At 43.2% G+C, this 26990-nt stretch overlaps 1 protein-coding gene across 1 annotated transcript; it reads right to left on the reverse strand.

Annotated features, from left to right (window-relative positions):
• Nucleotides 1-3210: 3210 nt before the first annotated feature.
• Nucleotides 3211-26331, reverse strand: ZC3H7A (zinc finger CCCH-type containing 7A). The gene is made up of 22 exons (XM_046666404.1): nucleotides 26230-26331; nucleotides 25068-25107; nucleotides 23292-23489; nucleotides 22158-22316; nucleotides 21848-21928; nucleotides 21717-21755; nucleotides 21021-21054; nucleotides 20256-20539; nucleotides 18641-18845; nucleotides 17497-17561; nucleotides 16773-16959; nucleotides 15588-15749; nucleotides 14744-14940; nucleotides 14366-14466; nucleotides 13458-13639; nucleotides 12693-12769; nucleotides 11924-12057; nucleotides 11411-11516; nucleotides 8717-8825; nucleotides 7060-7193; nucleotides 5208-5371; nucleotides 3211-4132 (listed from the first exon to the last, which is right to left on the reverse strand). Exons 1-22 carry the CDS (start codon nucleotides 26295-26297, stop codon nucleotides 3943-3945), a joined length of 2916 nt encoding a protein of 971 aa, XP_046522360.1. The 5' UTR covers nucleotides 26298-26331; the 3' UTR covers nucleotides 3211-3942.
• Nucleotides 26332-26990: the final 659 nt, after the last annotated feature.

A 26990-nucleotide genomic window follows, 5' to 3' on the forward strand; every position in this document is an offset into this window, starting at 1 on the left:
CCCCCCCCCCCCCCCCCGGCCCCCCCCCCCCGTCTAGGGAGTCTGCGCAGGCGCGGGGCGCAGGAGCTGCTCCAGTGACGGGCTGCTGACTCTCAGTCTTCTCTGACTCTAAATGTGGAGTCCTTTATAAATAACTTTTGTGATTAAAAAGGACAGGTCGGTGAGGGATGAAATGTGATTCGAGGGTGACACGAAGGAATTGTTTTCCGTGAGACAGAGGGACACGTGCAGCTGGGGCGAAGGGAGTGTCCATAATTCCCCAGCTGCTGGGGCTGCGGAGCAGAACGGGACTTCCACTGTCAGGAACTAGAAACCAGGCGAATCAAACCGAGGGAACTGAGGCTCTGTGATGCCGGGTGCAGAACAAACAAGAAGCAAGGCTGAGAGCTACGGTGAGCCCCCACCTCTGCCACACGTCAGCTGTGTGAGCCTGGAGCCAGGTTTCCAGGGATGGAAGATGCATCCACCGGTGGCTGCCTTGTGGGTGGACGGAGCGTTCAGTGTGTCCAGCACCGAGCCCCGGAATGTTGCTAGCTCATTTACACCCTGCATTTTGCTATTTGTTTTCTCTGTCTCATCTTTTTTGTTCCTTCTTTATTTCCTTTTGTATTAAGTGGATATTTTCTAGTGCACCATTAATTCCTTTAATGATTTTAAACTTTGTTTTCTAGTTATCTTCTTCGTGGTTGCTCTAGGGATTACGATATACATTTTTTGAGAATTTCAGACTTTCTATTTTGGATTTATACTAACTTAATTCCAGTAAGATGTAGAAACTGCTCCAATATAGCTCTGTTCCCTCCCTTTTTTGTGCTATTACTTTTTAAAATCTATTATATTACAAACAATAATACAGTGTTACATTGTTTTATATAATCTTGTTTAAAGAAGTTAAGCAGAGAGAAAATATATTTGGTTTTTTTGTATTAACTTCCTTATTTACCATTTCTGGTTCTCTTGAATGCTTTACGTGGATTTGAGTTATATGGTATGTTACTAATGAAAACAAATATGGTCAAAAGTCACCCGTCTCCATTCACTGTAGGTTGCCAGGACAGAATCTGTCCTACGCCTCCATAAGACACCTGTCGTTTGCACAGGGCTTTATAAGGTTCAAAGTACTTTTACTTCCTGTGGGTTATCTCATGAGACCCACAATACCTTGCGGCGATATAGGGCAGTATCCTACAGGCCAGGAAACCACCCCGGATTAATAAAAGCTTAGTTCCTTTCCTCTTCTCTTTCTAGACATCTGGCTGCTGTGCTGGCACCAGGATGTTCTGAAACAATGATCAGTTCATTTCAGAATACACCCGAGTCAGACTGCACTTCTCTTCAAGGCTAGGTCAGCCCTAACTTGCCCACATCGACCAGTATCTGAGCTTTCGTGGCCACTTTTTATACTATGGCCAAGTTGGAGTTTGAGTAGAGGGCGGGGGAAAGGTTATATATATATCTCCCAGATATTAATCCTTTCTTAGAACCAGAGAGAAATAACGCTCCTTAATTTCTAAAGCTTCCAAGCATTTACTTACAAAATGGGACATGCCTAACAAGGTACAGGATGGCGGGTAACGTGGGAACGAAGCCCACACCCTGAGCCTGAGTACTCTAGACCAATGGTGGTTGTTTCTTGGAGACTTTGTATGAAGACCCCAGAATTGGCTTTCCGGAAATTGGCATTCATCGCTTGCAACAAATACTCACAAGAAGCCTGTATTCTAATCTCTCCAGGCCAACTAAAGAGGGTTTGAAACCTGCACCAACTACCCAGAGAATGTGCTCTCCTTCAGTTTCCCATTTGATCCAGGTTCCTGGAACTAAGTGGAAACAGACATTGGGGACTCGATGCAAACAGTCCTCAGGATCAGGGTGATGGAGAGGGGCGAGGACCTGCAGCACTGGCCTGCCTGCCCGGGGCGCCTCCATCACAGAGGGCTGGGCAGGGGAAGCATCCACCTGCAGCCTCTCCCGGGATGATGGGGGAGCTTGTTGCAACCAACGAAACTTGCATGTGAGTGTTCCTATTGAGAAGAGCCAAAAGGGAAACCACCCAAACGCCCATCAACGGAGAAATGGATAAACAAAACATGGTGTATCCGTAAAACAGAGTATTATTTGGCAATGAAAAGGAATGAAGTACTGACACATGCTACAACATGGATGGATTTTAAAAACATACTAAGTGAAAGAAGCCAGTCTCAAAAGGCCACAGATTGCCACATATTTTGATTCCACTTGTATGAGATGTCCAGAACAAGCAAATCCATACAGAAAGCAGACGAGTGGTTGTCTACAGTTTGAGAGGCAGGGGGAGTAGGCAGATTGGGGTGGGGGGGGGGGGGTTTTAGGTAAAGAAAATATTCTAAAATTCATTGTGATTTAGCACATTTTTGAATATACTAAAAAGCACTGAATTGTATACACTTGAAAGATTGTTTTTTCCTTTTTCTCCCCAAAGCCCCCTGGTACATAGTTGTATATTCTTAGTTGTGGGTCCTTCTGGTTGTGGCATGTGGGACGCTGCCTCAGCGTGGCTTGATGAGCGGTGCCACGTCCACGCCCACGCCCAGGATTCAAACCCACGAAACCCTGGGCCGCTGCAGCAGAGCGTGTGAACTTAACCACTCAGCCATGGAGCCAGCCCCTGAATTGTACACACTTTAAAAAGTAAAGTTTGTTATGTGAATTGTATCTCCATTTCTTATTTGTTGAAAAAAACCACCCTGTGGAGAAAAACGTGTCCGAGTAGCCACACCTATTAGTACTGTTTCCTCAGCTATTAATACAGGGTTGGCGTTTTCCTCTTTTTTTTTTCCTTTCCTCTCCCCTCTACCACTTTCTCCTCCTCCCGACCAGGTCTTCAGTGGTCTTTCAACAACCAAAGTGGCTCTACCAAGGGCGTTGTGCTAAACGGCTGCCTCTGTGGAGGCCACAGCCCACGTCTCAGCTGACTGCCCGTCAGCCAGTCATCAGCGTGAAGCGCAGAGGAGCTCCCAGAGGAGTCAGCGTGTCGGTTGTTCAGAGAAGCCTCTTATTCAGCCAAATCCAGAAGGGAGCGGCACAGAGACAAAAGGTGTTTTCGTGGCCCTCTCATTTGCATTCTGCCACTAAATGCTTAAATAAAAATGTTTTTTAAAAAACCCCAAACCTTGTGAATTTAGCACCCGGTCTCGATTCTTTGTCAGGAAAGGACCACGTGAGAAAATGAAAGACATCTATATATAAAATCTTTATTACAGGCAATATTGGTCCATACACTACACAATACCAACAGTACAAGTGTAATCTTTCAAAATCATCATTTAAACAGCAAAAGACCAAGAAATAAAATTTGAGTCAACTGATTATTTTTCAAAATATTCTCAATGCACATTATCCTCAGTTCCCTTATTATAGTGAAACATACAAATACAGAAAAATACCCCATTTAACGTATACTAGTGTTAAATGGTTATTTGGCTTAAAATCTGAGTTAAGAAAATCCTTTTTAGCAACCTACGTACAGATAAGTAGCAAACTTTATTATATTAAACAAATTCGTTCCACTTAAAATGTGTAAAGAATTTCATCCATCATGTGTTCTGATCCTAATACAGTGTTTATTCTCTCATCATCATGGTTCTTATCTGAAGGACCAACTCAAGGAGTCGTCCTAGACATAACCTTATCCTCTTACCCAACACACTTCATCCAAAAGTCTGTTCAACAGATGGCAACTGGGTGGCGGTCACTTCGCCACTTGATGCCAACGGTGCCGTGAGAGCATGGCCAGACCCGTCAAACAGCCCGTTTTCCTACCTACTGTGGGTTGCTGCTCAGGAGGGACGATAGACGCCAATACAAGCAGAAAGTCTGCAGCTCCTCTGCTACGTGCCTTAGAACACTTTCAATTTTTCTGGTCAATGCTCTGATTAGGTAACATACATAAAAGCCAGCATATTAGTTTAAATCTTTAAACAAAAAACTATATTTTCCAAAGTCATTATCGTTTGGGGCAATTAAGTGATCTTTTCTTGCTTTGTTGAGCTTCATCTTTAGGGCATCTCTTCTTTCCTCCCACTCGTGAAGTTCAGCATTTCCGTGTGCAAATTTACAGCTGCTTCCTTCCGTGCAGGTACCATTCATATACCTGTTAAGACAAGTCAGCTCGGTGAACACCCACAAGTTGTTCATAAAAATCTGCACTTCACTAGCTTTATGATTTGCATAAAACTTTTAGTTCAAAGTCTTAGGCCTAAAAAAAAAAAAGAATATTTTACAGTCTGGACATCCACAATAGAGAAATTCGTCAACTATTTAAATGTATTTAATGAAAAACGCTGACTGATGGGGAAAAAAAGACTACAGTCCTTCCTGTTGCAGTAGAAAGAAATCAGAAGTGGCATTAAGTAAAAGACGTCTTCGGGGCCGGCCCCGTGGCCGAGTGGTTAAGTTCATGTGCTCGGCTTTGGCGGCCCAGGGTTTTGCCGGTTTGGATCCTGAGTGTGGACATGGCACCACTCAACAAGCCATGCTGAGGTGGTGTCCCACATAGCAGAGCCAGAAGAACGTACAACTAGAATGTACAACTATGTACTGGGGGCTTTGGGGAGAAGAAAAAAAAAAAAGATTCACAACAGATGTTAGCTCAGGTGCCAATCTTTAAAAACAAAACAAAAGATGTCTTCAATGGTTTTAAGTATCATATGGGTCTAAATATGGAAATTAAATATAAACAGTGATTTAACAAAATGAAGAACAATTCAAAATTATCTAGTTTTTCACTGAAAACTCTTCTAAGTAAACTTAAAGGAGTGACACTAACATTCTCCTCTGACCTGAGTAAGTTCCAAATTTACACTTGAAATTGAATTTAAAGGCAGTGTCAAAGCTGATGAGCATCTGCGACAAGAAAGGTCGTGGTGAAGGGTGAGGTGATCCCTACTGAGAACTCGCAGATCATTTGGGCAAATCTGAACGAACACGCTTCTCTCTTCAGTTACCTTCAGACATTTCTCACCAGTGTCGGCAGACCGGGAAATCTTTTCATGTAACCACAGGAGACTGAAGAAATGTTCAAAAGGAACTAAAACCTTGAGCCCAAATCGAAGCCTCCAGTATTACGAGACTTTGTCACCCAGATGGTCTCTGTCTACTGACATAACGAGCGTGAGGGTCACACGGGGTCAGCAGTTTTCAGGGGGAGGTTTAGGAAAGCTACGCACCTATCACAAATACTAAAATATCCTGTTGGAAAGCGGTGCTGCCAGCAGTACTGGTCGTCTTCGGTGTGGAAAACCTTCTCTTTGTGCTTCTCCGAGGAGATGTGGCCTTGCCACTGCTTCTCGCTGTTACAGTTCTTCCCACACATCCAGCAGTGAAAGTCCACCTAAGGTGCACAGAGACACGCGTCCGTCAGTGGGTGCTGGCTGTGTCCCTCGAGGTGTCACACGCTGTTCAGGGCACCAGGGGGACTAGAAACCACTCGCCCCAGACCGTATTCTCGGGAGCCCGTGTAGGTGGGGAGTCAGGCAAGAATATAAAACTCAGTCAGAACTGGGACCAAGGAAAGGACCCCAACACTGGGAGGCGTGCCAGAACACTGGAAGCAGAGAACAGGGGCCAAGGATCCGAGCAGGCGTCCAGGACGTCCTGGGCAAGCAGGTGGTCAGAACTGGTGTGCAAAAAGGACGTCTGTGGGAAGGACAAGGGGCAGGCTCACACAAGGATTGTGGGAAGGAGGAACCCCATGAGGAAAAGCAGAGAGGACGGGGAAGCCCAGGGCTCGCCAACTGCAGAGGGACAGGCAGCAACTCCCTTCAGGACACAGGACCTGAGCTGCCACTGTGGGCCAGGCCTTTGGCCAGGCGCCAGGGAAGTACACATGCTGGGAGGACACTGCCCGGGGCCCACACCTGCCCAGAAGGAGCTCGGGTATGGGGGTGTAAGCGTGGCCACAGACGCAAGCTCCCAGTGTGGTAGCATTTCCCAAATGCCTTGGGTCAGAATCCTCTGCAACACGGGATAAGAACAGATAGCTGGAGACTGCCCCTGAGACTCGGACTCAGTATGTCTGGGGTGCAGATGAAGAGTCCGGCTTATTAAACACCCCAGGTAAATCTCACGACCCAGCAAGTCTGGTGACCCTGCTCCGGGAACCAGAGGAGCCCGTAAGAAAATGTGGCAAGGGAACCTGCATGGAGCTTCAGCAGAGAGGGAGGAGTTCCCAGGGCCCGTCACGAGTAGAGAAATGGGGCAAGGCCAGGCCATGGACGTGACCTGGACCCGAATGCATCAACATGGAGAGCTGCCAAAAAACAAAATGAGAAACGAGCAGCAGCGTAGTGGACACATGTGCCTATGTCATTTTAAAAAAACATGCCAGGCAGAACTGGAGGTTAAGAATAAATATGTCAAAGATGGGTAAACATGGCCTGGAAAAACACACACTGGATCTGGTCCCTCTGGGAAGGGGGACAAATGGGGTGCCAACTTTATCTGCAACATTTATTTATTTTACAAAAGCAAATACAACCGTTAACATCAGTTCACCTGGGACAGAGGGCTCAAGATATTCATTATATTATCCTCTTTACTTTTTTGAAAAATTTAAAAGACAACAAAAACAGTAAAAGGCCACAGGTGACTAACGTCCGCATAGAACCCTGGACACAGAGGCCAGAGCGCGGGCCAGTCAGGAGAGACAGGGGGACGTCCGGGTACCTCCTGTGGCCCGGCACTGGGACAAGTGTCACAGACTCAGTATACTTCACTTCCCGTCACACCGCCACTCGGAGACGTTCAATCATCTGCCCAGGGTCACAGGCTGGTAAGGGGAGGAACCAGGACCCACACTCACAATTCTCTGGCTCCAAAGTCAGAAAAAGGAGCAAAGAAAGGATTTTTAGAATGAGGAGACTTAAGCTAATGGCAGGGACCCAGTGGAGAGAGAAGATGAAGATACAGGGGGAGGGGGGCATGAGGGAGGGAACCAGGTTCTGGAGAAAGAGGGAAAGGAGAGACAGGCTCCAGCAGCGGCTCGGAAGGAAAGGAGAGGCCGCAGTCAACAGTACTCACGGTGACCTCGGCGTAATCTGTCGGCATGTGAATCTGTTTTCCGTTTTCCTTGTTTGACTGACTAGCTACATCATCACTTTTTTCATTTTTTTGACTCTTGAGCCAGAGTTCATAAAACTGCTCCATATCTTGTACTAAAGAAAAATGAATCACTTTCAGCAGCAAAGATTTAAATAGACCACTTTGATACAGGCAAGATCATGCACACTTTTTCTAACAGCGGAATTACATTTTCAAAAGAAAAGTGAGAGGGCTGAATGGAGACTGATTCCATTAGACATGGAGATGGTCCAGGGCCCCGCAGCAGGTAAACGCTCACGGGCAAGCGGCAAAGTCAGGACTGTCAGACCGCAAACAATAGTTTTCAAGATTGATTAACTCCTCCCTGCACTTGCAAGACACTTGGGGGTGTGTAATGCTCAGAACCATTTAAGCGTACTGCTAAAAGGCAAGCCTCGGCAGGCTTCGTGTTGTCCCGCGTTTAACACTCGTCATCACTGTCCATAACCACACGAGGCTACTACCACGGCTCGGGGGACCTGGAGCTGATATGCTCCTCGCTCTTTACTGAGAAAGATGAGAAACATACACTACTGGGAATGAGATTCTGACCCTGATGGGAGTCCATCCGTCAAGCCACGCTCCCTCCCAGAGGACGACTGACAGGCTGGGGTGCAATTTACAACACAACCATGACCAGGTCCTGGACAGCGGCTGTAAGCTCTCCCCATGGTGAGAACAAGTGTCTTCCACGGTACTGTCAAGGGCTACAGTCGAGGCTTCTCAACCTCAGCACTGCCGACACTCTAGGCCAGATAATTCTTTGCTGTGCGGGGCCATCCTGTGCACTGTAGGATGTTTAACAGCATCCCTGGCCTCTACCCAATAGATGCCAGGAGCACATCCCTGCAAGTCATGACCATAAAATGTCTCCAGACATTGCCAAATGTCCCCAGGGAGAGAGGCGTGTGTGTGGCCAAATTTATCCCCAGTGCTGCATGTCCTTATTCTAAGCATGACAGTGAGAAGGAGTCCCATCCCACAAGGCACTGAATTTTCACATGGTTGAAACACAGCAGGTGACATGCTTCAATCCGACTGGTTCTTCTAATCTAGAGACTGCAGACCACAAGCAGGGGGTAAATTTCCATCAGTTAAGATTAAAGAACAACGATCCTTGCAGTCAAACATTTTTTGATCAAAAGTGAGAGGCTGCCTGAGACGCCTCTCAAAGACTCCCACAGCAAACTTGAAGCATGACCAAGATAAACATTCTCTCCTCGGGCCTTTGAATCTGGGCCTGTTCTCCCAGGAGGGGCTCCTTGAAGCAGCTTTCAGCTCTAAGCCGACTGACTCAGGGGTACTATCCACAAGGGGAGCAGGTGAAGCGAGTGAAGCAGTCACAGAAGGACCCAACTTTCCCAGGCCGTTTTCCGGGAACACATCTATGATGTTAAGGGACACAGACCTAGACATGTGTATCTAAGCAGACACAGCTCAGATGTCAGGTTCTGCTCCACGGATAAAACGGTGCAATTGTTCAGAAGGCAAACTGCTTTCTGTGTTCACGGGAGCTGGCCTATTTACAGAGAGGAAAGGAACTTTCAGGCAAGCCAGATTTCATGGACGTCAAGGCCACAGGGAAACATCAACTTACTCCCATTCTCTTTCATGTAAGTCCACACTTCACGCTCCTCAGGACTATGAGCAAAGGAACAGTTTCCAACATACTGACACTTTTTCCCAGAAGCAATATGATTGCACAGCTGTATGAAAAAAATATGAATACGCTTTAAGACAGAGTACACTTAGTAAAACTGCCTAGTTTTTACATTTAAGCAAAATAAACATTATTATCCATGCTATTGCTGAGCGATATAATTTTAAAATAAGATTAATTTGGTTCTATTCAAAACGACTATAAGCCCAAAATACATGAGATGGTATTAATATTAAGCTTTCTGTCTCAAAATTTTTCCAAAGGAAATTTCCAAAAGAAAGAAGGTATGGAACTGGAATATGAAACATTTTCTTACAAGAAAGTCTCTACAAACTCACTTATTCAGAGTATCTGCTTTGAACAGAGCAGAACATTTGATCTCCGCAATGCTAATCTGGCTCCCTCAGCCTCTCAGGCCCTGCTCTGCCCTGCCCAACACCCCGGACGCCTCCTCGTCAGCACTGGGGAAGAAGTAAAGAAACTGCACATGACGCCAAAGGTACTAAACAGTGTCAGAAAAAAATCTCGACATTTCGCTGACTTATAACCCGTACTGGCAGCTAACCTCAGCCGGAAGTTACTAGATACGCATTGTCTGAAAACAAGTATCACCCTAACCAGCCAGCCAGTTACAGAGCATTTGAATAACACCTCTTCTTTGCACTTTTATCTTACATGGTAAATACAGTGGTACTGGGAAGAAAATAAAGTGACAGCAATCAGAACACAGACTTCCCTAAGAACCGTGACTATGAAGAACTAAGAAAATCTCCATCACTGAGAGCTCATTCTTAAATATCATCAAGCTACTTGTCTTCATAGAGCATAAATCTTAGCACAGTTAACTGTTAGCTTATCTTACTTTACTTGTGTTTCAACAGGAGCTGGCCCTATATATTACTTAGTTCACATAATATTAGATGCTGAGCATCAGTTTTTGCTAAAAATCTAACAGCAGGCAGCCGTGAACACTGTCCACCTCCTCCCAGTGACCCCACCCTCACAATCTTCCACATAAAGTCAGGAGTCAAGAAAACATTCTTGTGACTGACTTGATTATGTCCTTTTCCCAGCGAGACCCTAAGAAGTACTTATCACGCATTACCAGGGAAACATTTACTATAGTCTTTCAAAGCTCAGTGGTAGGGAGCAGGGAGAAGAGAAGATCGAGAAGGCCGGCTACCGTGCTGGGTTTTTACAAAACACCACCTCATGTAATCTTCCCTCGGACGGAATTACTCCCATTTACAGACAAGCAAACTGGGGCTCAGGAACTCAAGCAGGACCCTCTGAAGCCCATTCTCTTTCCACCTCATACATTGTCTACACACATACACACACACAGTTTTATTTCTTCTTTTAGAAAAAGGATCCCTTAGCAATACCTAGTATAGCAGGAAAAAAAGAAGAAATAAGCTCCTGTAACATTGTACGCAGTACACCACATTCGAGACGGCAGTCCCTAGGCAGCTGCCTCACGAACTAGAATGTTCTCAGTCGTCTTCGTTTTAACAAAATATTGAGGAATACCCCATAATCTCCATTATCTTTTAAAGCACAAGGTATCAATGGTTCCGATAAACCTTCTTCCTCCTGCAGGCCCCACTGAGTAACTCACCCACATCTATGAGCCTAAAGCACTGTGGGTGACACACGAGCATGCCACCTCCTTCAAAGACTGACCTCGTCACCTGCGTACGTTTTACAAAACTGCAAAGTGCTCTGGGTGACGGGAAGGCAATCCGCCTCTTCCTCAACTCTTTCTGGCAATTCAGGGAGGGAGGCCTCCTTTACGGGGCGCCACTGCAATCCCTCTGTACTGCTTCTCTGGGCAGGAAATTCTCTCTCTATTTCCTCCTCCTCCGCCCGGGGCAGAGAGGTTACTACCCGTCTCCACCCCGAGGGACCCTGTCCATTAACTCACTCGGTGAAATCTGCAGACTCTCTAGGTCCTCTCCCTGGTGAAGAGGAAAGTCCCGGGCCAGCTTGGGGGGCTTTGCTCAGACAGTCACCTTCAAGACCCCAGAGGGCACCGGAGGGGACCAAGATGAAACGTGCCACCGCAGGAGTGAGATGCGATCCTAACTCTAAGTTGGTCTAGTATTTTCATTCTAAGCATTTCGAGGAACATCTTCCTCTAACACTGAACCTTCTTCCTCTGGTTTACTTTTAGAAGGTCCTATAAAGTTGGGTATGTTTCAGCTGGCATCCACGCTTCAGTGAAAGAGACAGGCATGACAGAAACAACTCAGCATAGCACGCGTCATAAGACGGAAGGCCCTGGGCTTGGAATCAAAGCTGAGGAATCGAACTTAAATGAAAGTCTCTTCCATTCCTTCCCCAAAGTAATTCACCTGAAAAATAAGTTAAATCACGCCCATAACTGTTTCTCTACCCTCTACTTCTTGATAATGTGTTTACTCTTTCCAAGTAACTTGTAAAATTCCAACCTATCTGCAAACTGTCACAGAGCCACACGCACATACTAAAGGGAAGGAAACAAGAGAGGATCATTTAAATTTCATTACATGAGCATTACTCAAGGACTCCAGTTTCAATCTGAGTTACGACTACTTTCTAATGATTCGAAATGCCTAATAAAGAAAAGTGGCTTAAAAATTACGTATGTACATCAAACTGTAAAGGCATTTGTTTCTTTGTGGGGAGAGGACGGATGTTCATCCACTTCTTACGTTCAATAGACATCACTCTCATCGCACGACGATCTTTGGTCCACCTAAGGAAAATGGAGTTCAGAAAAAACAAAGACACACGGGCAAAGGCATCATACAAAGGGACAGGTACAAAGCTTGTACCCAAGGACCAGAGGTTTTGTTCTCAACCCTTTTAAAGAAACGCCTCATGATTCTGTCATTTCACTTCCTGTTGATCTTTGTAAATAAACATTTCCTACAAATCCTAAACAAAGAATTGATAAAATACAGAAAAAACACTATTGAATTTTGCTGAATTCTTAGCTACTAAATCCTAAACATGTCTTCCTTTACGCTTTGTAATTACTCCTAAATTATCTACTTTCCTCTGCTCTCTCCAGTCTTAATCTTTTTCCTCATATATATGATTTCACACCAATGAAGCAGATAATTATGAAGTCGGCATTGTTTTCACACACACACCACTTACGAATGTCTTGCTTTTGCACTGCAATATTTTCTGTTTTTGTCCGGCTCGATGACTTGACCATTTCTCAGACACTGAGCACACACAAATTTTATCTTCATATTAAGAGATCCAGGCATTATTTGACTGCCAAGTACCTTCAACAATTAAAAGATCAGTTTAAATTTTAACAGAAAACCAGTTTTCTGAGAACAAAATACTGAATCGCCATGCCTTTTTTTCATCATAGCATACAACTTCTGTTTTTGCCCAGTATGATGATTTGACTGTTATATACATGATCTGATAGCTAAATCTCCAATTCTCTGCCCAAATGCAAGAGAATATGATAAGAGCAGAGTACAGGCACCAAACCTCCATTTATGAAAGCCAGCTTTGGCGAGGAGGAATGGAATTTGGGGGGGGGGGGGGGGGGGGGAGGGGGGAGGTGGTTCATGGATAAAGCCGTTTTGCCAGGTGGGAAGCAAAACCACCACAAGCCACCTCCCCTACTGCAAGAATCCCACAGCCCAAGACCCCAGCTGTCTTGTCAATTAAGCTGAATAAGAAAACTGTATCCTACACTCTTGGCGGATATCATGGGATGCCTAGGGTTTCTTGATGATGATCAACTAAAATTCAGAATTTTGTTTTCACCTTAAAAATTACTCAACTCAATAAACCTTAAGAAAGTAACTGGACTGTAAGTGGAAACTGCCACTGCCAACAACTAATATCCACGAGGCCGTTCGAGAAAGGAGGCCAAATGCAAAAAGGACACAAGAGAAGATACCTGAGCTCCAGGAACGTTTCCTTCCAAATTCTGCCAATACCGTTTAGATTCTTGAGCGATAGCATCATGCGAGATACCTGGGAAATGCACGAGCCTCCCTTTAGGTTCTCCGTGTAACAACATTCCACCAGTCTGGTCCCGGCCAGACTCGCCTCCCCAATTATCCCCACGCAGGGTCATCTATCTCCAAGGATGAGCGCATATCACGTTACTCTTTTTCAAGATGAAATATTTACAAGTACAGGTCTCGGTGGCCTCTGAGGAATCTTTCTTCCTCACGATTCCATCCTACATGCATGAACTTGCATCGGCAATTAATTACACGAGAACGTACTCAAAAGAGGCCACTCTAAAAATGAAAAGCGATACATAGTTTAAAGCTCAGTGGGGCCGGCCTGGTGGCGCAGCAGTTAAGTGCGCAGGTTCTGCTTTGGCGGCCCAGGGTTCGCCGGTTCGGATCCCGGGTGTGGACATGGCACCGCTTGGTTCGCCATGCTGTGGCAGGCGTCCCACATAGAAAGTAGAGGAAGATGGGCATGGATGTTAGCTCAGGGTCAGTCTTCCTCAGCAAAAAAAAAAAAAAGAGGAGGATTGGCAGTAGATGTTAAGCTCAGGGCTAATCTTCCTCAAAAAAAAACAAAAAAAAAAAGCTCGGGCTAAAATCAACAGTGTCGTCACAGCAGGCTGATGGAGAAGGGCTCGGAACTGTCTCATCAAACCCCAGCTGCACTGGAGGACCTATTTCTCAACCGTGCACAAACCTACCTGTTTCATTCTGCAGTATCCAGACCTTCAACTCTACGAGACTATGCGCATAAAAACACTCATCTTCCCTCAAACAGCCGTATCGAACCTCATGGCGACATAAATCAAGCTGACACAGACCATGAAAAGAACGTATTTTGGAGTATTTTACTGTTGTCTCTCGCAAAATGTGGACAAGGCACCTACGAGGAAAATGGAATAACATATTAATAGTGTTCTGCCATAGCTTTTTCAGAAAAAAAATAATATATATATGTATACATATAAATGTCAAGTTCTAGACTGAAAATACATTTTAAATCTTCTTTTCTTTAAACTCCCTACAATTCCTAATCCACATTTCTTTTTTTTTTTTTAAAGATTTTTACTTTTCCTTTTTCTGCCCAAAGCCCCCCCCGTACACAGTTGCATATTTTTAGTTGTGGGTCCTTCGGGTTGTGCTATGTGGACACCGCCTCAGCGTGGCCTGATGAGCGGTGTCATGTCCACGCCCAGGATCCAAACCAGGGAAACCCTGGGCCGCCGACGCGGAGCACGTGAACTTAACCACTCGGCCACGGGGCCGGCCCCCATTTTAAATCTTTATTAGAAAAAGTAAATCACTGTATGCAATTATTGGATTAACTGGGGAGAAAGGAGGATAATTATATGGGTAAGCCACAAAATACCTAAATCCATGTCATGGGAAGCTATACATCAATCATGCTTTTCTGTATTAAATATCAATTTAATAGTTCATTTTTTAATTCCCAGCAAAATCTACTAAGAGACATTTTATAATACTCATCATCTTTCAAAACAACAACAAAAGGAGAGGCAAGGTGCCTGGGCAGACAGTACCCTGGTTTTATTTGAATCTAAAAAAGAATCTATTTTGTCACTATAAAAATTAGAAACTACCAACATACTTATTGTCTTCAAACTCATGCTTTGTAACCGGGTGAGAACAAGAAGTAGAATTATCTTTATTTCTTTTACTTATCATTCTAGGCTTATGATCAAAACATTTCTGGAATAGACAGAGAAGAAGAATTATCACAAAAACATAATACAAAATAGCACTTTTGTACCACACTAACGTACACACTTATACATTACAAACTCATACCAATCGATAGTCAATATGAAGTCTTCCTATTATTCTTTTGGACAAGAGTAGTAGCTACGCTTGCTGAGCGAATGTTTATCATATGGCAGGCCCTGTGCTAAGGACTTCATACTTCTGGGCTTGCAAGTCAGAAATCATGACCAATTTTACAGCAGAGAACAAGGTTTGGAGAAAGTACCTCACAGAGGAACATGAATTCTCCCAGATGGTCTTGGAGAAGTTTGAACACGGTGAGGTGGACCTTTCCGTTGCCACCAAAGAAGGCCTCTCGACTGAAGGCCCCTTTCCGCTCTAGCGTCCAGACATCTATCTCTTCTTGGCAGTAAGCAAACGTGCAGTGGCCTGAATACCTACATTCCTCCTCAGCAGCCACATCTACGAAGGCAGGGCATTAAGACACTTAAAATGTGAGCTTTTAGAAGCCAATGAATATTAAGCGCATTTAGGGCATCATTTGAATTTTTATAAGGATTCATGGATAGCCTCAAACAAGGATGTATTTTACTATTTAGGGATGGTATTAACTCTTTAAAAAAGACCGCAACTACAAGTCTAAATTATTTTTCATTCAGACAGGGAAAAGCCTTGATACTCCCATGGACTCCACCCAAGTTTAAAAAACCATCTCGGGACATTCGAAGCTCGTTCAGATGAGGTGGTCTTGACGAAAATGAAAATACTCAGTTCTCTCAAAAGCAACTTAAACGAGCGATATTTTCAAAGCCTCAGTTCAGTGTTCCGACCCTGTTTAGACTAAGTCAGAAAACTTAAAGTTTGGGACAGTTTTGTTTAAAATCTGGGCAAAGCCCTGTTTCCATAAACAACAATAAGACATACACTAAATAAGAAGTTAAAAACAAAGGTAAAAATATATAAAAAATACTAATGTCTCAATCCAAGGGACTTGCTATTAACCCTATCGAAATATTTTTAGTAAAGTAATACTGGAACCATTATAATAAATGCAGCAAATCATTTACCACTTACGTAACATACACCAATTAGGTAATTACGGTACATACCTTTGCATATATAATAAGGTCCTTCATAATTTGTTTTTGTTGGTCTTGGACGTATTTTTTTCCATGATTTATCTTCAACATTCTTTATTCTACCAATTAAAATATCTTTCTTACATTTATGATCTAGATTAGTGTGGTAAGTGAAATCCATTAACTTAGGGCCTGAAAAAGACAAAAAAAGGATTGCTCATATGCACAAAAGGCATCATTTCACTTTACAGGCACATTTACAGGCAGATGTGAGCAGAGGGATATGGATTAGTAAATTCCCAGAAAAATCCCATTTTCACGACCCCCAAATGTAAACAAGCTGCTGAAGGAATTTTTGCCTTTTCTGCTGTTTGTCAGACAACACACAGTTCTATTCAACATCAATGCTCCCCAAACATGCCCTTATTTAGCTATTAGGATGGGAATTCTGATGGCTTCCAAAGGTAAGGAACATTGTGAAATAGACAACTAAGAAAAAAATGAATTTGGGTCCAGTTTAGAAAAACTTGTGTTTATATCACTTGACTTAGGAGTAAAGATATGAAACAAACCCAAAGGAAGTACTTTAATTTTCAGACACAATATCATACACTGGTCTTAGGGTGCTCTATTTGAAAATGATCACGTTCTTAAACATATACTTAGAACATGACAAATTGCATGAAACTTTCCATAAGATTTCAAAAGCAGATAAATATTCTATGCCATATGATTCTATAAACAAAATTACATCAAAGGAGAGCAGAGACTTATCCTATTAGACTCCAAAGAGCCCAAATCAGTCACTGATGCTTCCTGAGAAAGAACTCAAGTAGGGACTGAAGAGTCACACTAGCTGGTGTCTTCCACACGTATTTACAAACTGCTAAGAACTCCCAGATTTTTTCTTTTTTTTTTTTTTTTTGAGGAAGATTAGCCCTGAGCTAACTGCTGTCAATCCTCCTCTTTTTTTTTGCTGAGGAGGACTGGCCCTGAGCTAACATCCATGCCCATCTTCCTCTACTTTCTACGTGGGACGCCTGCCACAGCATGGCGAGCCAAGCGGTGCCATGTCCACACCCGGGATCCAAAGTGGCGAACCCTGGGCCGCCAAAGCAGAACGTGCGAACCTAACTGCTGTGCCACCGGGCGGGCCCCAGAACTCCCACATTATCGATGAGTTTAACACTGTCTGCTCCTTTGTTTGGTCCTGACCTGATTTTACAAAACAGATCTGGCAAGCTTGTCTCAGTTCGTGGGTTGCTTCAAGGGGGTGTCTGGGGGTCACTGACGAAGGTGGTTTGGAAACTGCACTTCCAAAGAAGTTGCCAAAGTCGTTTCTAGGGTGACTTGAAATCCCCAAGAAACTCTCAGGAGCAAACAGACTGCCTGGTCCATTCATCTGCAAGAAGAACAAGGAGAAAAACACAAAAGACAGCCAACAAGTATTGCACTATCGCCAGAGCAGGAAATGAATTCATCTGACAAATGAGACATTCTTCACCGACTGAAGTCGGTCCTATTCTGTCCTTAATGGGCTTCTACTTAAAAACTTTCTTCCTACATCTTCCTCTTTGGGTCTCGAGGCCCCTCCCCCACACTCTGGGCTCCTCCAGGAGTCGTTAAAGTGATAGGTGATTGTTCTGCTCCAACAGCAAACACCCTTCGCACGCCCTGATGCTGTGTCTCCTTGCTGTGTTTCTCCTGCGCTAAAGCCTCTTACGCTGTCTGCTATGGCGATTAATCTGCTATGACAGAGCCAGGCTTAAACAGAGCATTCACTACTGGACGTCCCGGCAGTCTTATTTAACGCTATTTCCCCCGGCACACACGAAATTCAAGGGAGAACGTCATGTCCGTTCAGATAACTACGTTACTTAAGTAAAAGACCTATTTTCAATTTAAGCGATGTATTTACAAAAGAGGAAGTGGCACTTACAAGTAAAAGGGCAGAGTTACTGCTGTTAAGCGATGTTCCCTCTCTAGAAGTTGAGGTGGACAGATCTAAAATAATAAAAAGACTTCAACAGACCTTTTCACTCTAATCATGGAACAAGAACACCAGGCCTTCGTAGCTGACCGTGGCCCCCATGCTGCCTTCCCAGCCCAGCTCCTGGGAGCTTTCTCGCTCACTCCTGACACTCACAGAGGACTACAGACTCTTTCCGTTCCTCTAGGAACCAAGGGCATAAATAACCCTTAGACGAACAAATTTAAATAAAAAGCTATTTTCAAAGATAGAAGCTAAGGCAGGGCCTACAAAGTGGGACTACTAAAAATGACTAAAGAATAGTTCATATTCAAAATGGGAAAAGAGCCTCTTCTTTTGAAAATATGAAGCAGGAGCTCACCATGACATCAGTGAGGTTCAGCTACTTTCTTTCTTAGTCTACCGCTCAATTATTTCCTCTCTGCTCTACTGTCTCCCATAAATTGGAGTCACTTCAGCTGTCAATCTTTAAATCAATTATTTTGATTTTTGTCCCTTTAACCATGTAACTATGCCTCAGAAAAATATGAAGGTTTTTATCATTATTGTTGAAAAGTATATATTAAACCTAGGATTACAGAAACAGGAGTCAGACCAAAACCCCAGCAATCCCTTGTAAAACGCAGGCTTCAGGCATAGTTCACTGAGCTGAACGAATGAAGCCTGAAACACATGGCTCTGCTTGTTATCGTTCTGAACACTGATCTTAAATTAGTCTCAACTAAATATTTGCCTAGTTCAGCATTTAAAAAGCTAATCTGTCATTAAGACCCATTAAGATGGGTACACCTCTTGGAGAGAACATTGAAAGTCATTTCACCTCCCCAAACAACAGACACCCAGCTTAAACCATCTGATAAAAAAAAACAGTGCCACATCCATTCCTATCTCACGCCTCTGCTTCTTGATCTCCACAATGGCACAGTTAAGTCCAGCTGAATTTAAAACTGAAGGTTTAGTTTTTCTATTTCCAGCCACAATGAAAATAATTCAAGGACCAACTCCCTAGAATTGGTTAAATAATTGTCAAACACAAATTGACTTTTTTAGACAACGAAACTGCAATTGTTTACATAAATGGCTTGATTCTTACCTCGTTTGGATTCACTCATCGAAAACGAATTTAAAGAAGAACAGAAATCTTCTAAGGATGAAGTCAAAGGTGGATACAGCTCTGAGAAGGAGGGTGGCGGAGCATACCTCGCACCAATGGGCAAGGTGCCCAACAGAGACGCCGAAAAGGGTATGCTAGGGGCGACACTGGCTGTCGGAAGGGGTCCTCTCACTAAAGCAGATGGCTAGAGAAGAAAACAAGATTGAAACTCAGTTCCAAGTTGCCTGAACTGTTTTAACATCAGCACATAAAAGCAAATGATTACATTGGGTAATTATGTTCTGTCACAAAGTTGAAATCAAAATCAAGACTCTGTAGAGAGATCTAAGCTACAGAGTTTCTTTTCTCAACCTCGGTTTTTAAAAAGGATCAAGATGCAATGTCTATTATTGTTGTAATCCAAATGTGACATTCATGTTTCATTTTCAAACTTCCTTGTGACTCCCCACCCTCACTGACCACAGGGCTCATGAGAACTGGCTTCTTTAAGGAGGAATTGTGAGGATGTGTGTGGGGGCTGGGGCAGAAGGAAGGTGCTCAAGAGAAGGGAGCTGGAGAAGCCTGGAGGATTGGGAGCATCTTTCTGGAGCTGTGACCTTACAGTCTCACAAGCACAAACAGAAGACTACCTTCCCCTCCCAAATCAAAGCAACAGTTTACTGAGAGCTCCCATGTGCCTCATCCTATGTGATACACTACCTATTTAATTCTTATAACTCTGAGATATATCCTACTGCGATCGCCACAGTACAGATGAGGAAACTGAGGGACGGAGAGGTGAAGTAACTTGGCCCAGAGCACAGAGCTGGAAAGATCAAACCCGGTCTGCCTGCCTTTCACACATTCTCCTTCCCTCAGTCAACTCCATGAGCACACCACCGACTTCACCACCCTGGAAACCAGCTCTGAATCTCCCCCCTCATCACCATCCATCATATTATTATTACTGCTGCTGCTATTTTAATACACTTTGTGGCAGGGGTCAGTAAACATTTTCTGTAAAGGGCTACACATTAAATATTTCAGGCTTTGCAAGTCACATGGTTTCTGTTGCAACTGCTCAATTCTGTTACTGCAGTGTCATAAAATATTTTCACGTGTCATAAAATATCATTCTCCTCTTTTCCTTCTTCCAACCATGTAAAAACGTAAACGTCATTCTAGGTTTGCCAGGCATACGGAAACAGGCGGCAGGCCAGAGTTGGCCTGTGGGCTATAGTGTGCTGACCCTCGCTTTACGGTATATGGTTACTAGAGAATTATCCTTAAGGAGTGAGAAGTCTTTAGTCCACAAAACTTCTTTTCCTTAAACATCACAGGGCTATTCTCTGTCAGAATGTTGAATTCACCCTTTCCATAATACACGGTCCCAACATGACTTGAAGAAAAATTGCCTAATTACTAGACAATATGTTTCTTATTTCAAAGATGACCAAATTAGCCAGTCACCAGCAGAGAAAGACAAAGGTAATTTTCAACATAAATAACTCAAAGTTTAGTTTATAGGCAATACTGAAAATAGCTAGCAAGTTATATTACAATTTAAAACAAATTAAGCCTGCCTTCAGAAGAAAAGAGTAACACTGAAATTTACCATAACGGCTTCATTAGTTTCAGGTGCAGAATCAAGGAGGTCATCTATTTCATCTCCAAGGACCATATCTCCATCATCTAAAAAAGCTTCCGGCATAGTGAAGGGGATCTTTCCTCCGTTTGCCAACACTGTAGATGGCAGAGAGCTCTCGTCCACTTGCAGTGGCAAAATAGAACTTAAGGACATAATAGGAACTGAGGCCAGCTCACTTCCAACTTGGTGAGAAAAACTGGATGCAGGTATAGAAACAACAGGAACTGCTTCTTGCCTTGGAGTTAATAAATCTGTAACACGGACGGAAACGTACTCATTCATTTTCAGGGCACTTACATGATACTAGTGTCAATAGCCAACAAAGAGAAAATGAAGAGCTAGGTAAAAATATGAAAGCAATTATAAAAATAGATACATATAACAGTAAAAGCAATTCAAATAAAAGGATAAAAGGAATTCTAAAAATAATCTGTTTTACCCAGGAACTGACATATTCACTTGTGAAAACTTTTCCTTCTTTCTCAAAATGCCTGAACCCCTTTTGAGCAGATACTAGATAGTGGGAGGGTCATAAAGAGCGTTCAATGACTGCTTACTGACATTCAGTACTGTCAATCACTTGCCAGCAGATCCAGAAGCACAAAGGTGGTCTTCGAAATTATTCTTGCTTTAATACTAATAACCACATAGCAATCCTATCTGACGACACTATAATGTATGCAATGTCTAAAGTTGGCACTTTTCAGATTAAGATGACACGTGAAAACATACCTGGCTCAATATCTTCCACAGAACAGTTCAAAGCCTAGAAATTAAACCAAATAATGGATCATAGTATTTTCAAGATTCTAAACTATGAAGCAATCTGTAAAAGTCACTCTAAGAGAGCAAGGCGGGTCCTCACAGAAACGTGACTCCCTTCTAATTAATAACATCCAAGAAATAAATGGAATATGGAAACCTTTGTAATACGTGGTGTTACACGGTGCTGGTCTATCCTTACTCCCACCACTTATTTCTTGTGGACCAGGACTTCCCAAAGGACATTCAGGAGCATGTGAGTTCCGGAGGGACTAGGCTAGCCACCACTCACTCTCCATCTCACAACAGCACCCTAACAGCTCCAAGACTTGTCTTTAAAAAAAAACACCTTGTGAACTGTGTTTATACCAATGACTTCCCAAATTAGTATCTGGCCCTGAGCCACTCTTTCTAATAAACCTCACATCTCTTACATCTTGTAAAATGCCCCACTGAACTGCAGGAAATGCTAGTGAGAAGATACTCCTCGAGTTATTTGCTTTCTTTTTACAGGAGAGGAAGCTCTGGCCAATTACATGTTTCAGGAATAAAAAAGTCTCCAAAATAGACACAAACCAAAAATGTTAAAAGCAGAACTGCTAATGCTGCTATATTTTCTTCTTCTTTTTTAAAAAATTCTGATTCTTACAGGAGGAGTAACTTTACCTTGGGAGCGCCATCTCCAGGAGCTGATTTTAAGGAGAGCTGAAAGCAAAAACACACACAAACTTAAAAAGAGAACTGACTCCACGTCACAGAACAAGAGGAAAATGCCTCATGGAGAGAACTCGGCTTACCTCGGCTCTAACATATGCTTTTCTTATTTTGAATCCCAATTTCTGAGCTAGTTCTTGAGTTAGTTTTATTACATGTTCATCCTGAAAAAAGTGAGAATATATGATTAATGGAGGGTTGTATTTACTAAATGTGAAGACGAATAGGCAAAATGTTCCAACTTGGATTCCGTCAAGACACTTGCGTCATGAGCAATTAGTCCCAGCTGAGGCTGGTTGATGGCTGGAAAATGTAACTCTTTAACATTCCTCCACTGCGAACCAGTAAAATGGCTAGGATGTAAACAGACGAACTGAGATAGGAATCCCACACCTGAGGCACGGCTAAGGAGCACTTGGCCACAGCGTCATAAGCCTCTTTGTATCTTCCTAAGTCACTCAGAGCCTTCGACTTCCGATACAGAGCTTTGCAGTTAGTGGCATTTAAACTGAGGACTGTATCGCAATCTTCTAAAACTTTATCGTGGAAACCCTGGTAAGAACAGAATACAAAGTTAGCAACCCAACAATTCATTTCTTGCAGGGTGCCTTCCCGCAAATGCCAGCAAATTAAGGCCCCAGTCCATTATCCTCCTCTTAAACTCCGAGTTAGCAGTATTAGTTTTCTTTTTAAAATTATTTTCGTTGTGAAATTTCAAAAACACCAAAGTAGAAAGAAAATCATGAGTACTCATGCCCCCACCACTCCGATCAGACGATGTTAACATTTGGCCATAAAGGCCCCAGATCAAGAAATAAAACTCTCCTGCCATAGCTGACGTCTCCAGGTGTCACGCTCCTGTCCTCCTTGCCATAGTTACCGCTTTGTGGAGCTCATTAAAGTGTCAAACGGAAACGTAACTCCCATTTGACAGCTAGTCAATGAGGAATACACTATAGAAAACACGTCATCAATGAATGCTCCTTAACAAAGACCTAGGAGACAACAAGGTCACCTTTCTAAAATGCATGGGTAAATGCTACTGGAGGTCCACAGTGGAAATTATAAGCACATGACAACATCGCTTTTTAAGCTTGGAAATGTGAAAAGCACATGTTAATTCTTTTGAAGGTTAATTACTGTTTTGAAGGCTAATTTTAAAAGGTCCTAAGAGAAGTAAGTAAAGCTTGACTAAGGGGAAGTGGAGCCAACGCAGACAGACACCTGATACATGTGCTGATCTGTGAACACCTGTTTCTTCCAAGGCTGATTTCTTTTAGAAGCAGACACACTCCCAAAAGCCATAATCAAATGGGAATCTCCAAGGACCAGTAACTAAGAAATAAATTATTTTTAAAATCCCTAAATATTTGTCCAAAGCTGATTTTTGAAAGCTTCAGGCCATGCTGAGAGCAGTTAATACATCTTTCTTAAAAACTGCAATCAGGAAACTGACTTTTATTAATGTACTATGTTGTGAAAATGCTTTTTCTTTCTAGAAACATTGTTCTAAAAATCACAACTCACCATATTAGAATAGCAAGCAATACGGTTTATATGTAGTTTTTCAATTATTTCTTTAGGGATTAAAATTTCTTCAGACTTTGCATAATCAGCTATGTTCAAAGCTTCTGTGTATTGGCTCAGCGAGCTGTTCCAATCACATTCCCGATACACATCGTTTCCTTCATTAAAAAGATTTCTCACCAGAGCCCGTAAATATACCTAAAAGAAAAAGCAAGTTACCACTTGAAGACCTTATGGAACAAGCTGGGGTATAAGTAAATTGTAATCTCTGTATTTGCAACTTCAGAGGAAATTCTTCGACAGGGTGACAAGCACTGTTGGAAGAAACTATGCGATCCAGGCCAAGCCACTGCCATCTCGCCTCGGGTTTTCACCTTACTGCTTTTTCAAGAGAAAATTCAGTATCTCATTATGAAGAGGCATGCAGCAAAAGCACCTTGTAAATATTTGTTCTCATCTCCAACTCTGTGCCTAGGACAAATCTCTACCAGTGGAACTCTAGGGCAAAGAGAATGAATATTTTAAGGCTTTTGACTAGCATTTCTAAATGGCCTTCCAAAAAAGGCAGAAACAACAAATACTTCTCAGGCTTTGCTTCACAGCACGCCACCGACACGGAGGAGTATGTGCACACGTTGTGTGTGCTTGCACATAAAATCTCTACCAATTTCAAGGTGAAAAACTGTCCTTTTTATTTGCGTGTCTGATTACCAGTGAGGCTGAACTTTCCCACATTTTTACAGACCATTTGTATTTCTTCTTCTGCAAATGTTTGCTCAAGTCATTTACTGATTTAAGGGGAGGGGAGGCTAAACCTTTTTGTAACCAAATAAGTATACACATTTTTTTGGTAGATACAAAGGTTCTTAAGTTTCCTCCACAATTTCTACCATTGCTTTAATATTTTAAAAGTCTTTTCCTATCACAAGATGAGATAAATATTCAACTCTTCGTGGTTTCCTTTTATGAATTCATATCTAAGCAGACGAAAGTATTAAAGAAAACTGGCCAGATCAACGTTCAATAGTTGAGGTGACCTGTGACATGCCACTGAACCCCTTTGGACCCTCGTTCCCCAATTGTAAAAGGAAAGGACTGTAAAATGAAAAGACCAATCCAAGTCATTTCTAGCTTAATACTCTATGATTCTCCATCTTTCTAGAGAGAGGGGGTGAAGGAAGAGGGAACCGAGGAGTGAAGGACAGGGAGGGAGAGAGGTGGAGTCAAAGAAGCGGCATTTAGGAGCATCAAAACCCTCAGGGACACAAAGCCACAGTGAACTAACAGTCTGTAGAGACGAGGGCCGGGAGTGTAAGACCCAGAGACCCGGGCTTTCTAACTAGTTAGCGTCTAACTAACAGATTCATCACTAGCTCTTCCCTCTTACTATCCACTCTTTATGACTGTTAGAACTTCTCTTCTCTAAGTTAAATTAATACAGGGAAGAAAATACAGGACAACTGTCCAAATATATCAAAAAAAAAATGCTGTCCTATATATAAGGGGCAGCAAACTTTTACTGTAAATGCCCAGAAAGGAAGTATTTTAGGCTTTGTGGGCCATATGGTCTCTGTCTCAACAACCATATGTTGTGAACGCAGCCACACATAATACATCAACAAATGGTCGTGGCTGTATTCCAATAAAACTTTATTTACAAAAACAGAAGAGGGGCCGGATTCGGCCCACGGGGCTGCAGTTTGCCGACCCCTGCTATAGATTATAGTTCACAAGCTACGTGCAGGGCTTGCGAGCAGACCCTCCCAGAGTCATTACCGCATATTGTTCCTGTGTTCCTGGATACGACAGCGGTGACCTACGGAGAAGAAACATATTAGTGTTAATTATCAGGCTCTATCAGGATTTGTTTATCCAGAAGTCATCTTAAGGGTGGGGTTCTATTACCTTTTCACTGGTTCAAAGCACATTTTAAAGACTCACTTCTCCTTTACTATCATTATTCACATACAACTGTAGTCATGAAAAAAAATCTAAAATGATTCTTTGGTCCTTTCTTGAGTAAGTACATGTTCCTTTCAAATCTCCTGCTACTAAAAGAAGGTCTGGTTCTTCATATGCCAAAAAAGTTTAAAAACAGTATAGAACCACTAACACTACTCGATCCAATTTACTGTAGCACAGAGAAGAGCGCCTCCTTCCTGGGAGGAACAAAGAGGCCTCCTGCCTGGTCACGTCCACTGAAGCCATGGCTTCCAGACCCTGAAATGCTTCAAGGAGGCCAGTTAGATGGAAACAGACTCACGGATACAGAGAACCAGCTGGTGGTTGCCAGAGGGGCAGGGGTGCGGGGCGGGGGGCAAAACCGGTGAAGGGGATTAAGAGTATAAACTTCCCGTTATAAAATACACAAGACATGGGGCTATAATACACAGCACAGGGAATATAGTGAGTAATACTGAACAACTTTATGGGAGACAGATGGTAACTCGACTCGTCGTGATGGTCACTTCCTAATGTTTGTAATTATCCAGCCGCTACACTGTACACCTGAAACTGACAATGTTCTATGTCAATAATACTTCAACTAAAAAGAAAGGCGGCCAGTTAGAGACCAAGCTTCTTAACAGAAATGTTTGATCAGAAAAGCCCCAGGTACTGACAAGATGTTCATTTTCAGTCGGTTTTCACTCATCAGAAGTGTTCTTAGGAGATTAGGTTCAAATTTCTCCATCTAACATTTTCAGGGCTATGAAAGGACTTTAGCCCTAAAAATCAGCCTCAGTAAGACCCACTTCAGGACACAAAGAATCCAGTGCAGAAGAGCAGAAAACACTACTGGAACAAAAAATATCTAGTTTCTAACCTGAGTTAACAGGACTTATTACACAAACTAAAGATCTCAACCTTTGCAAAATGTACAGCATATAAACAAGAATCCCTGGGTGACGAGAGCACGAGGTATGAACTGAACTCTTACTGTATAAACTGCAGGCCTTCCTTAATGTTCTGCTGCCTTTTTCTCCTCTCCTCGGACACACTGGACATGTTACCCCGCACATCCACTTTCTAAACGAGCAATCTGGAAAGAAGCAAGGCAGAGAGTCACACAAGGCGCTGGGGCCCCTGGACCTCAGCTAAAACGCCCATCGTTGGCGGTCCCGTCACACACTCAGCTGTGGACACGTCCATCCTGCCGACTTGACTCCTGGGTCCCGGACACCAGGAACCCAGCCTGAGTGCCCTGGGAGGTCCCTGTCGCCCAGCACACAGCAGCAGATGGCTTCCACGCTCCCCCAGGCTGCCCGGCCCTGAGACTGTGGGGCTCGTCCTCAATAATCTCCATGAAAAGTCCCTTCTCGCCTCCCCCTCGTCTCTTCCCTCCTTCAACCACAGGTCTTGTTGTTTCCCTGTCTGCACGCACGCGTAAGCTGCCACTGGAACAGTCTCGGCCTTGTTTGCTTCTGGAAGCTCTCCAGAAGAAGAAAGGGCTCCTACCCACTTGCCTCCACAGGCGTCTGACTTCCTCGCGAGCGGAGGCTAAAACCTTACACGTATTTTGTTACACAGACTTCTGAAATAATCCTTGTTGACACAACTGATAGAATAAGTCATCTCAATGAAGTTACTTCTGTTGGAATTTTCTGGAAGGTAAGGGTTTACCTTCAATGCATCACTGGCAAATGTCAACATGTGTCAGTGCTGTTGGTATCTTCCCCCACTTTTCATGTTCATTTAGCA

Source organism: Equus quagga, chromosome 7 (assembly GCF_021613505.1).
Source record: "Equus quagga isolate Etosha38 chromosome 7, UCLA_HA_Equagga_1.0, whole genome shotgun sequence".
In the NCBI taxonomy this organism is placed as follows: Eukaryota; Metazoa; Chordata; class Mammalia; order Perissodactyla; family Equidae; genus Equus; species Equus quagga.